The sequence below is a fragment of the Hippocampus zosterae genome, chromosome 5 (assembly GCF_025434085.1).
Source record: "Hippocampus zosterae strain Florida chromosome 5, ASM2543408v3, whole genome shotgun sequence".
Taxonomy (NCBI): Eukaryota; Metazoa; Chordata; class Actinopteri; order Syngnathiformes; family Syngnathidae; genus Hippocampus; species Hippocampus zosterae.
Genome location: NC_067455.1, coordinates 9033340 through 9046792, shown reverse-complemented (window position 1 = coordinate 9046792; position 13453 = coordinate 9033340). Strand labels below are relative to the sequence as shown.

The window sequence follows — 13453 nt, the reverse complement described above, 5'->3', positions numbered from 1 at the left end:
TTGCCAAGACTCTTCCACTCTAAACCACGAGTGGGGAAGTCCTCTGAGGGCCATGCTAAATTTATGAAATAATATTACGTGTAATGAATGTTTGTGTGTTAAAGTATACATCTTTCAAACCAGGAATGGTGAAACTGTACATCTTTACTCGTACTTGGACTCAATACTTTGACACCAGACGCCTTTTATATATGTGCGACGGTCATTCATTCATTCATCTTCCGTACCGCTTGATCCTCACTAGGGTCGCGGGGGGTGCTGGAGCCCATCCCAGCCGTCTCCGGGCAGTAGGCGGGGGACACCCTGAATCGGTTGCCAGCCAATCGCAGGGCACACAGAAACAAACAACCATTCGCACTCACACTTAGGGACAATTTAGAGTGTTCAATCAGCCTGCCACGCATGTTTTTGGAATGTGGGAGGAAACCGGAGCACCCGGAGAAAACCCACGCAGGCCCGGGGAGAACATGCAAACTCCACACAGGGAGGCCGGAGCTGGAATCGAACCCGGTACCTCTGCACTGTGAAGCCGACGTGCTAACCACTTGGCTACCGGGCCGCCGTGCGACGGTCAATTGCGGCTATTTAAATGCATTGAGGACAAACAAAACAACCTTCAATATTAGTGATCTTCAGGAGCACTTTTTTTTTTCAGACCGATACGAGTATTTCCATTTTGAGTATTCACCGATACGGTGTACCGATACCTGTCGTACTTTTGATGTATAAAATTTCAAAGCCATGAAGACAAAATGTGAACAAAGAAACTCATTCACTCCCAAAGACGTTTTTAAACGTCTTTTCAGACTTGGTCTAGAATTGGCTGGTACTGAATGAGTTCATTCTGAGACAGATGCTAATTTGCAACATGCGGCAAACTGCCGCAGTGTCGAGGCGACTACTCGAGGTCAGATTTTGGTTCCCTTTGGTATTGGTATCGGCAGCCTTCACGAGTACCCGATAGCCGGTTTTGGCCTGATAGTGACACTTGGTTTTGATATAAAATATTTTTTTATGTTTTTTTTAAACCATGAATAGGCGAATCTCTGAGTGCCAAAGGATCCACGTGTCAACTCTAGTCAGTTGAATTTATTGTGAAACATAACAGTAGGCAAAGGGAAGTACACATGTACATTTAACCAAATGCACAATTCCTTCCGAACACCAAGCTTTGTCTTTGCTTTGTCTTATGGCAGCAACAGTTTTACCCCAGACCAAATTATTTGGGTTGCAAAAGTTGGAGACTTTTTTTTAGTGAGGGGGCGAATGGCGTTTATTTTTCACTAAAGTGGAAATTTACTAAATTCCATGCTCATTGTCACGTTTCGGTTTTTCGGTCTGGCCAGCAGGTGGCAGGAGCGGTCTTCCTAGCACACCTGCTGGCAATCATTAATCAAGAGAGACACTATTTAAGGACTCCTACGTTCTACACCTGTTGTGGGAGTATTGTTTATGGCGTTGCTGTTCTCACTGCTCATTGACTAGTGGCTTTTGACCTCGTCGTGTTTTCATGTGTAGTCTCGGTACCAAGTTTTTGTGTAAGTACCATTTTGTTTTGATGATCTGGCTTTTCATGCGTGTACAAAGTGTTACATTGTTTTTCGTTCGTAGTTTGTGGGCTTTACTTTCCTTTTCTTGCTCTTTTGTGCAAGCACCTTTTGTTAGTCGTTTTTGATTTACCTCCTGGTCCTCATTGTGGACCAGCGCTTTATGTTCTCGCTTATTTTCGGTTCGATTTAGACATTAAATTGTCTTTACATCGGAGACCTTGTTTTTTGTCTACGTTTTTTGGATCCCCCTCCCTAACTCGGTTTATCCGAGTACGTAATACTCATCAATGAAGGGAATTGAAATATTTTTGGAAATAAATTGCTTTGCATTTGATGAAAACATATTGTTCCATTTGTAAACACTTACCTCAAATATTCTGGCTTGTTTCACTTCACATGCCCATCCCTCGGCAACTCTCATTTCCGTTACGTTTAATGGGAAAGTTGTTTCTTAATCCAAACAAATAAGATGTCAACCAGCGGCGCAGAACAGATTCGCCTTTCTGGCCCAATATATATCTTTTCATTTCCTCTTCATCCATCTCTCGCCTGGTCTCATCAGCACCCCCCCACCCTCCACCGCCTCTCAGCTCTCTGTGTGATGAAACCTTCCTTTAGTGCTTTCCTTGGCGCCTTTCATAGCAACGTCAAGATTAACACGGCAATTAGCAACTACAACACGCAAATCCAACAGGGTGGGGAGAAGTACAATTAGCAGAGACGGTCACGATGATCCCTTCTCGAGAGTACTCGGCTAAGCAGCCGTTGTTTTTATTTTACTTTTTTGCTCAGCAGCCCCGACGCGAGATGACTCTGCAAGTGTGCAAGGCAAGAGTTGTGTGTTGTGCTCATGAGGCGGCACCAAGGCTGAATAGATGCCTATCAAGAGCAATTGATGCCCTTAAAAATAGCAAGCGCTGCCCTAGATCATCACATCCATCATGCATACTGATAAGTGGACCCCTTGTGGCATCTCTCCCGTCTCCGCAGCTGTTTGTCATCGACAACGGGGCGGACGACTGGCGCATCGCCATGACGATGGAGAGGGTTCTGCTCATCGCTCTGGAGCTGCTGGTGTCGGCCGTGCACCCGGTGCCCGGCGACTTCAAGTTCCAGTGGCGGGCGCGACTGGCCTTCTCGTACGCGCCGTCGCAGGCCGAGGCCGACCTGGACATGGTGTTGAGCGTGCCCATGTTCCTGCGCCTCTACCTCATCGCCAGGGTCATGCTCCTGCACAGCAAACTCTTCACCGACGCCTCGTCAAGGAGTATAGGTGCACTCAATAAGGTCAGAGGCTGCGTAGAACGGCATCCTTTTCTTTTTCTATCGTGTTTACAGTGTTTACCCCCATCAGGGTCATGGGTTGCCAGCCAATCGCAGGGCACACACACACACGAACAACCATCCGTGCTCACACTCACACCTACATACTATTTAGAGTGTTCCATTAACCTGCATGTTTTTGGAATGTGGGAGGAAACCAGAGTACCCAGATAAAAGGCAGGCACAGTGAGAAAAACTCCACACAGGAAGGCCAGAGCCGGGATCGAACCCACAACCTCTGCAATGTGAGGTCGACGCACTAACCACTGGACCATTGGGCTGCCTCATTGTGCTGCAGGGCTCCTTCCCCTGCCCCCTGCACATTTCTCGAATGCTGAACAAAGACCTACTAGAAATATTGTAACACTTTTCCCATAGGATGCTGAGATTACCCCCCCCACCCGCCTCCAAACTTCAGAACTGGTGTAACTAGGACATGCGAACCACGTTTTTGTCGCTATGCCCTGCGCGAAAATGATAAGGTCAAAAAGCCCTTGAGCTCAAATGAGATCCGTGTTCTTCTCCATCCTTCCTATCGCACGTCTTGCCTTTGCACTCGAGACATAAGCTACTCGGAATCCTTTATAACGCAATATGAAATGAGAGCTTGAAATGGGAGCGCGATATTACGGGCGGCTCAAATGGGCCATGAAAAGAAAAGATCGAGGTGGTAGCGGGATGTGCCGGAGCCGTGCGGTAAATGATCAGCGCTGGTTTTTAATGACGTTAAATGATGATGATCATGATGATGATGTCGTGTTTAGACGGAATGCACATATAAAAAGACGCAGGATGTTTTGAGGAGAAATTCTGTCGTCTCCTATCCCTCCAATGAGGTGAAAAAAAGAGGCGAGGCTACAATCAGAGTGAATGCTTTCACAACTTTGAGATGAACCAATTGCCTGAATTTGAGCATCTGACCTAAACTGACAAATAAAACAATGTGGAAATTGATCCAACCACAAAAGATTATCGTACTTTGGAACATCACCAAATGATGCCACGTCATCGATACCCACACTTTTTGCTATTCACTGAATGTTGCTATTCAAGTACTGTAACTTGAAATCTAACTTTTTAAAAAAATAATCAGTCAATCATCTAAAGTGCTTTTTCAAGGTAACTGTGGCAAGACGGCCCACCTCCTACAGTAGTGTTGCTGTGACATCACTGCATGAATCGCTGCAGAAATTTGTGTTCAAATATTTGTTGCTTAAAGGGTTACCACTTAGGCACTATTCATTTGTCAGACTATGGTGTTTCCCATTATGCAATAGCACTAAGCTAGCAACTTGAAGGAAAGCTTTTGTGTAATTCTCCCTGTTTGATGTTTACTTTGACTGTCTACATTTTGAGCAATTATCATTATCGACCAGTTGAGTATTCTTCAGCGCTCGTACCGCAAATGTTCCAGTGAAAATCCCCCCAAAAATCGGCTGAATGACTGCTAATGTCTCGAAAAACACGCATCACGCATATCTCAAGGCACAACATACTGAATATACTGACACATTTCCTTTTGAGAATGAAGGATTTTCATTTGGATTTCCCGTCACTATCGGCGGCAAAAATGTACCAAGGCTGGTGTTTCCACTCTTGCGGCAACCACCAACCTTGAGCTGAAAGTTCGGTCCGCCGTCGCACTTTATAACCGCATTAGAAGGTATGCGAAGTGAGTCTTGACAAGTGTTTCTCAAAGTATATGCCCATTCTTTCCTGGCAGGATCCCCTCTCCACATGCGCATTAATCTTGGTAGGATTGGGGGAGGCTGGGGGGCGGGGGGGGGGGGCACTGCCCCCTTGCTTGCACCCTCTGCACGCCCCTGTTAAAAAAGTACAGTATTCTGAGCAGATGCTGCCTCTGCAGCAATTATCTGATCCTGTGTCGAGAATCTCTGTCCTTGATAAAGGCAGAAAAATGCTTTGTTTGCTGTTACGGCTCTGGTGCAGCAATTTGTTACATCTCTTTACGAACAAACAAACAGACAAAGATACAAAGATACAACCTCCCCGCTGAAGGTAATTGCAAAGAAAGGATGAAGACTACATTGGCTATACGGACCGGCTCTTTTTTTTTCTTTTTCTTTTTTTTCTTTCAAGTAAGGCTATATCCAAGCAAAATGACTGCATTCTTCACAAGGTCACTCCAATGGTCATACCATTAAAGCAAATTCATCCGCGTCAGCTGCCAAGAAGGAAAAAGGCTTCAAGTTGTACACGTCAAATTCTCTTCATAACTGCGGCGATGCACTGCAACATACACAGGGAGGCTTACAAGCCCTGAAATTCAACTCTTGCTTGTTTGCATCGGGTAACAAAACATTGTTTATTTATTTATTTATTTATTTATTTATTTATTTATTTATTTATCGATCGATCGATCGATCGATCGATCGATCGATCGATCGATCGATTGATTGATTGATTGATTGATTGATTGATTGATTGATTGATGTATTTATTTATTTATTTATTTATTTATTCATTTATTCATTTATTCATTCATTCATTTATGCATGCTAATCTTGTTCATGAACTCGTATTATCTGGAGAAGAAGCACACTGTGCGTCTTTATTCGAGGACACAAAGCCATGATTGAACTTTACGGTCAGGTTCTTAACCTGCATACAACAATGCAAAAAAATAAATAAATCAGGAAGGTAAAGCGCCGATGAAGATGATGACAACCACAAGTAAAATATTGTACCGTATTGGTGTGTTTTATCAGGGTGTACTTTGTAAGCCATCATGTAACAAGATTGTGTGGGTGTCTTACAGGTGCATTTTAACACGCGGTTCGTCATGAAAACGCTCATGACCATCTGCCCCGGGACGGTGCTGCTGGTCTTCAGCATCTCGCTATGGATCATCGCTGCCTGGACTGTACGAGTGTGTGAGAGGTCAGTAGTACAGTGCATGTATGCGTGTGTTTGTTTGTGTGTGTGTGTGTGATGGTCAACCTACTAAATCCCCCAATTGCTTGTCTATCAATGTGACTTCTTTAGATTTAAAAAAAACGTTATTTGCATAACATTTTTTTTTTTTTAAAAGAAAGAAAAAATATTTGAAAAAATATTTTATTGTTCTAAACTGACAACTTCTTTCCTTGAAAAAAATGCTAGTTTATTCCCATAATGCATTGACATTTTATTCCCTCAATTCCCCCCCCCCCCCTGTAATACAAGTTCAGGGTGTCCCCCACCTACTGGCCAAAGACAGTTGGGATAGGCCCCACGACTGTTGTGAGGACAAGCGGGTCAGAAAATGGTTGGATGGATATACTGTATTCGCATGTTTGTGAAAAGCATCACTCGTCCCGCTCTCCACTTTGGCTCTTCTGCATCCTCCTCGGCTGACATTGACAGCAGTGCTACAGCGACTGTCAAAATAGTATCTGGCTCTTGCTGTTGTCACGGATAGTCAGTGCCATCGTAATTGCGGGCAAATAAAACTTCATTCGCCACTCTAAGCCCTTAAAAAGCACTTTTTCCATGATACCGAATGTCCTTGCGAGATTAGAAAACAACAACTCGAGGAAGACTTTTCCCGCAAGGTCAAACACGGAAGAACGAAAGGGATTTCTCGACACTTCTCAAGATCGATGCTCTGATTTGTTGAAGTTTTGCAGCCTTACGAACGCATCATTTTAACTTCTCGCCGGCCAAAAACAAGTCAATATGGAGGAATTATCCGTTGGTTAATAAGCTTATTTAAATGCATCAATGCCCTGCTGCTGGGACTGGGGCTGGGAAGCCCTCGTTTGGGTGGCATCCAAGTTTAATTGGTATTCCCTCTCCTCTGCGAGCCAAACTAATGAAGGGGACAAAAGAGGGCCTCAAATGAGGTGCAAAACTGTGAGCGCGGCAACATTCTCACGACCTGGTAGAGGGAGCGCACTCTTGCAAACATTCAAAGCTATCATCGACAGGATGCCTTTCTGATGAATATTTTTCGACAAGACAGGATTGTATCTGATTTGCACCGGCACGGTTGCTATGGTAACAGTATTTGTGTTCCTGTGTGTGTGTCTGTGTGTGTGTGGCGCGCTCGCACTGGAGCGAAATGAGCTGTGGTTCGGCATCGTTTTCTGTTTCGGGCGAGTGTGCCAAGATTTTTTTGTTGGAGTTCTCAAAAACACATTGAGATTTATTTGCGCTGTTGTTCTGCATTCATTGTGCTATTTGTGAATTCCAATCATGCATTGAAAATGATACAATGCAATACAATCCATCTTGAAATGCAAAATACAACAACGTACTCTCAGCATATGTTTTTTGGGATGCAATTTGAAGTCATTTTTAATTCTAAATGTACTTTTTTGAAATATAATAATAGGATTTTTTGTCCATATATAAGCATCCTAGGGCTCCATTTTATAATTACGCTCTCTCATAACATACATTCTCAACTGTATTATTGTTATTATTATTTTGAGTTGTGTTATTTAATTGCCATTTTTCATGTATTTGTTTTTATTTTATTTTTTTAATGGAACTTTTGTTTCACAAATGTACAAATAATACTTTTTTTTAATTTATAGATTGTTTTGACAATATGTGGAGTTGTTTTCAAAAGATATCGGTCGATTTTCCCCCTTTGAGGACATTTTAGCCGGATGTGCATGTGTCATGCAGGTACCACGATGCACAGGATGTGACCAGCAACTTCCTGGGAGCCATGTGGCTGATCTCCATCACCTTCCTGTCCATTGGCTACGGAGACATGGTCCCTCATACTTACTGTGGCAAAGGGGTGTGTTTGCTGACTGGAATCATGGTGGGTACAATGCCACACTGTTCTTCTCAACTAGCACATAAAAATACTCCGATACAATAACATTGATACCACTTAACCAGCATGCATATATATATATATATTCTCTCATAATGAATCTTATTTGTGTTGTCCAATCTTTCCTTATAACAGAATTTCCTTATGTGGGAAACGACTATGGTACATGTCCAAATATATGGTCTAAAAACAGTTTATAACACAGAAACTGCAGCATACACTACAGGTATATGAACAAAATACATTACAGTATAACTTACGTGTCGCCGTTTTGGATCCAATGAGAGCAAATAGCGGCGCGGACACTGTTTTTCCGGAGTATCGAGCGGGACTTGCTTGTGTTTGCCCCACTGCGGGCTTCCGTATGGCTCCCTGGTTTCAGGTACCGGAACTTCCGTTGTTACGAATTGATCGTTAAAGTAAGTAATATTGTAGTCGAAATTTTTATGCGTAAGCTTTTATTCAGGGTGTGGGAATTTCCGTTTGACAGAAGTCCATAGGTGGGAATAATTACTGTATACTATTCACCGGTTTGGCATAGAGCAAACAGTTCTTCAAGCTGTTGACATTCTCATTTGAAATTTAATACGAGGGTCATTCAATAAATAAGGTGAATTATTCGGTGTAAGTGACAATGAGAAGTCAAAAGTGTTGTAAGCGACTGGCTGAGGCATCAGTCCAAAGGGTGAAAATGACGTTGAAAATTAAAAAAAAAAAAAAAAAAAGGAAAGAGTCTATCTCTATTGGAAGTCCTAATAGCAAATAATCCTTATATATTGAATGACCCTCATATTCACAGGCATGGATTATTTCAGATCAGCAAGAAAAAAAACGGTCTTCGTCGCGTCCTTTCATTAAATCTATGTATTGTCTGCATGCACTGCCCCCTGGAGGGCATGGCACGCATAACAGCAGCCTCTCCCTCAGTCCCCGGCCCCGCCGTTCTCCCTCGTTCTCTCTCTTTGCCATCCTTGGCTCGTTCAAAAGGTCAACAGAGTACAGAGCACTTTCACCCTCGCCTAAGAAATTCAGCTGTTCGTTTAACGTGGACACCCCCCACCCCCGACCTCCCTCCTGAATTAGCCAAATTCGACAGTACTTGCGTGTAGGTGCACAAACAAGAGAGAGCCCATTAATGTTCATGTGTGCGCACATGTCCTCGTCGCATAATGAAGGTCCTACCTTTCAAGGGTGTCACATCCTCCCACTCGCAGTTTCTCTCGCTCATTCTCCAATTCTATCTTTTTCCTATTTATCACATTTCGCTTCCCTGGCTGTCCATCTACTCCTCCTCATCCTGTGCCGGGGCCGTTGTTTATTTCTACCCGCCGTCTGTCTCTCAGTGTCCCTTTCGGCATTCCAATTTACTCATTCGGATTGGCCTCAAAGCGATTTTGGCTATTTGTGCCACTCGTCATCTATTTGATTGACATGATTAATCTGATGTGAGGCAATGATGGACTTTTCACGTTATTGCAAATGGCTCCCCCCAAAATGTCTACTTTGACTAAGTTTGCCCAGTCGGGCAAAGGGAAGAAGATTGAAATGAAGCATGTTACCTATGATTGCCTCCCTCAAAGGACATGTAGCATACGGAGACTAATTGCGAGACAGCGCGCAGTGGGTGCGCGCCTCAATTGGGAGTGATACATTTTTTAATATGTTACCTAATCGTATTAACGTTCCGAATGGCGGAATGATTTAGCTCCCCGAGCGTGTCAGCTGTCGTTCTCAGAAGCGTTTTTTTTTTCTTTCCAAAAAATGCAAATTCATAGTGGGGATGCTTTTAAATCCATTTACTTCCAAGTAATTGAAGCCACTTGGTTATACTTTGCAATTTGAAGAGCGGAATTATTCAGCCGAAGCTCTTATTTATGGGGATGACAATTTGTGCGAAGTACCGTACAAGGCAAGTTGTTTATGAAAATACATCACATTCGTGCGTGCTTCGACAGGGTTCAGACTTCTTCTGTGTACTTTCAAATCTCAAATGATTTCTGTCTAGATCTGTTCGTGAGTACTTCTCCTTTGCCGAGATAATCCATTCACTTCACTCGTGTGCCACATGCTAATTAGACAGGGTAATTATTGCACAGGCATGGCATAGGGTGCCTGTACTTATTTTTTTTAAAGACCGCTCTTCACAAACAAATCTTTAGCTGAAAAATGTCATTTTTCATCCAGAAAAAGTGTAGTGAATAGCAATCGTTTTACATCGCTCTTTTTCTTGCTAGCTTGCGCATGTGAAGATGCCTAAGAATAGAGAATGGTACTTCTACTTACAAATGTCTCTTCATACTTCATTTTGAAGTTGCGAAACGCCTCAACAGTAAAATATTACCTCTTGTTACGAAAGGAATTTCAAGAAAGGTAAAAATACAGTCTCCCCGGCTTCTCGCAGCTCAGAGTTTCCTGAACGCAACATATTTATAGCTGCTCTGGCCATTGGCTATTACCTAGCATCTTCCTCGCATCCCATTGGCTAAGGCGGACCTCTACCAAGTGTGGAGATAGACACAATGTGTCTATGCAGCGGCCTCGTTATTCACCCCTCAGGCCATGAGGCCTTCCAATAGTTTAACGTAAATGTGAATCACCCAGAAAAAATGTTCTGCAGTTGGCCGATCGCTCACTATGCTGATGTTTGCCATGGACATTTTCGAAGGATTGTTAAAAGCCGATAAAAGCGAACGTCCTTGGATCAGTTCTTTACAAAACGCCAGGCAAAAACCACTTCAGAGAGAGAACATGGACTACAGAGGGCAAAAAACGACAAGGGCTGCTGTTCAGAATTCAGCAGCCCGGATCATCACGAGAACCCCCTCCTTCCATCATATCACCCCCATCCTCCGACAGCTCCACTGGCTTCCTGTCAAACTTAGAATCAACTTTAAAATACTTCTCTATACATTCAAAGCCATCCATAACCTTGCGCCCCCCTATCTGTCAGATCTTCTTCAAATCTCCATTCCCTCTCGCTCACTCAGGTCCTCATCCTCCCTCCACCTTTTTCTACCCTCTGCCCGTCTCAGTACAATGGGGTGCAGAGCCTTCAGTCGCTCTGCCCCCAAACTCTGGAACTCACTTCCTCCCAACATTCGTAATATTGACTCTCTTTCCTTATTCAAAACCCAGCTCAAAACCCACCTATTCAGACTTGCCTACCCGCCTTAAATCTTTCTTTCTTTATTTATTATTTTATCTGTGTTTTACTATTGGTCTTGGCTGTACAGTGTCCTTGAGTGTTGTGAAAGGCGCTTACAAATGTGATGTATTATTATTATTATTATTAAGTTACATGAGCATCATTTTTATTCTTTAATCTTTGTTTTTTACATTATGCACCACTCTCATTTGTTGTGCAATAATCTAATTGTAACATGTATTTGTGACATATTTTGATGCATTTTTATGCTTTAGAAAACATTTATGTCTGAATTTTGGGGGGGCTTGGAACGGATTAGGGCATTTACAAGGAAAACGCGTCTCGTATTGCAAAATTTTCTAGTGAAAAAATGTCTCCCAGAACCAATTCATTTCATAAGTAGAGTTACCACTGGACTGTAATTGAATCAGGTTTGGACAAATATAACTGAATCGTCTTTACTTCGGTAAAGGCTAAATGTTTGCTAGCGCTCTTCCGAATGTGGAGAGAACGAACCAGGCAACAGTCGCAAAAACAAAGGGGGTAGAATAGCGAGCGTCCCATGCTCGCCGCCGCGGGCTGCATCCTCCACAGCGTGCTGACACAGTGCTTGACACACACTCTTAAAGAGGACTCCCACTCACACACACACACGCACACACACACACATCAGAGTTTGCGGAGTGGTTTATTTTCACTGCTCATCAGAGGAGGAGTGATGAGTGTTCCAGTGTGTGAGGGAAAAGTGAAGCCCTAGTCACTTTCCCGATGACTTGCTTTTAAAAGTACCGTATTTTCACGACTATAAGGCGCCATTAAAAGTCTTAAATTTTCTCCAAAATGGACAGGACGCCTTATGGTGCGGAGCGTCCTTTATATGCGCTGAGTTCCAAAATCTGACTGACAGCCGACACGCTGTTTATATAGAGAAAAGGCGGAAGTGACTGTGAAAGAAGTCGGCCAATCAGGGAAGGGTGGGCGTGTATATATACATAGAGAGAGAGAGAGAGAGAGAGAGAGAGAGAGAGAGAGAGAGAGAGAGAGAGAGAGAGAGGACAGACAAGCTAGTCCGCCAATGGTGAAGGGTGGGCGTGTAAGTGGACGCCTCAAGCCAGTACCAACACTTGTATAGCGTGTGGCAATGTGCATTGTTGCAAAACAACTCCGGTTTTGGTTTCTAAGAACCCCTGAAAATAAATTCGACAAAGAGACATGCCTACGAAGCTCAGTTAAAACTTAAAGCCACCGGTTATGCCTTTGGCATGCGTGCCCATCTCACAGCAGCGGTGAAAAATCAAGTCAAGCAAATGAACTCTGAGCTTGCCGTTATTCCCGGAGGCTTGACTAAAGAACTCCAACCGCTGGACATTGGCATCAACCGGGCGTTCAAAGTAAAGTTGCGAACAGCATGGGAACAATGATCGATGGCAAACACAACTTTACAAAGAGTGAGAGGCAGCGCTGGGCGAGTTACGCCACAATACGCAACAACGAGAGGGAACGCGGCGTTTTTGATGGATTACGGTACTTGCACAATTGTTCAATTCTTTCTACACACACACGCGCTGCCACCATGTTTCGCACTGTTCTTTACATTCAAATGTGGGAAAGCTTCACACGAGAGAAATGTTGACTTTGCTGTTGCTACTCCTTCTTTCCGCTCGGCAATGCGTAGCAACTCACACTAGCATGTGATGCATTCAATGACAACTGAGATGTGCAGTCCTCTGCTTCTGATACAGAGGATGAGGACTTTGATGGATTTCTGGGTGATGATTGATCGAAAAACGTGAGAACATTGTACGATGGCTAAATAAAATACACCCGAACTCAGTTCTGCTTTCGTTGCCTTTTTAAAAACGTGTTTTTATCTTATCTGTATGTCTTGGCATGCTACCGTATGCTTCAAGCTAACGTGTTAGAGTGTGCGCATGCATGCCGTATGTTTAAGCTGGCGTATGTTTTGCCACTGTAAAACTGCGGCTATTCGTACGATGCGTCCTGTGTATGTGTAAAATACAGAAATGTCACGCATTAATGAGACTGCGGCCATTAGTACGATGCGTCGAATAGTCGTGAAAATACGGTAACCAAGTTCAGATTACACGTGACTTTACTAGTTACATTCAGCAGATACCGACAACTGTGCTTTGCATAAAAATGAACCTCGGTTTTGCCACTTCATTGATCGGGCATTTTTACAAGTGACATTTAAGAATGAAGTTTGTTTTTATCCAAAGTAAAACTAAAGACAACTTTTTTGACTCACTTATAATTAAGTGAGCTACTTAAAAAAAGGGAGAGACAGTCTTTCTAGACTTCACTAAACATAAATAAAGGTTTAAAAAAAACTCAAGGCAATCTTTTTAACTTTACATGACAAAACGCGGCATTTATAATGTACAGTGCAGAGGTTGCGGGTTCAATCCCTGCTCCGGCCTTCCTGTGTGGAGTTTGCATGTTCTCCCTGGGCCTGCGTGGGTTTTCCCCGGGTGCTCCGGTTTCCTCCCACATTCCAAAAACATGCGTGGCAGGCTGATCGAACACACTAAATTGTCCCTAGGTGTGAGTGTGAGTGCGGATGGTTGTTCGTCTCTGTGTGCCCTGCAATTGGCTGCCAACCGGTTCAGGGTGTCCCCCGTC

At 43.5% G+C, this 13453-nt stretch overlaps 1 protein-coding gene across 4 annotated transcripts in view; it reads left to right on the top strand.

Moving 5' to 3' along the window:
• kcnn3 (potassium intermediate/small conductance calcium-activated channel, subfamily N, member 3) overlaps positions 1–13453 on the top strand; it is an 85278-nt gene that overhangs the window by 42765 nt on the left and 29060 nt on the right. For all 4 annotated transcript variants that reach the window (XM_052066180.1, XM_052066179.1, XM_052066178.1 and 1 more), the window contains exons 4-6: positions 2541–2837; positions 5653–5774; positions 7509–7650. In XM_052066180.1, the coding sequence (XP_051922140.1) occupies positions 2541–2837; positions 5653–5774; positions 7509–7650 (561 nt within the window). The remainder of the gene's footprint in view (positions 1–2540; positions 2838–5652; positions 5775–7508; positions 7651–13453) is intronic.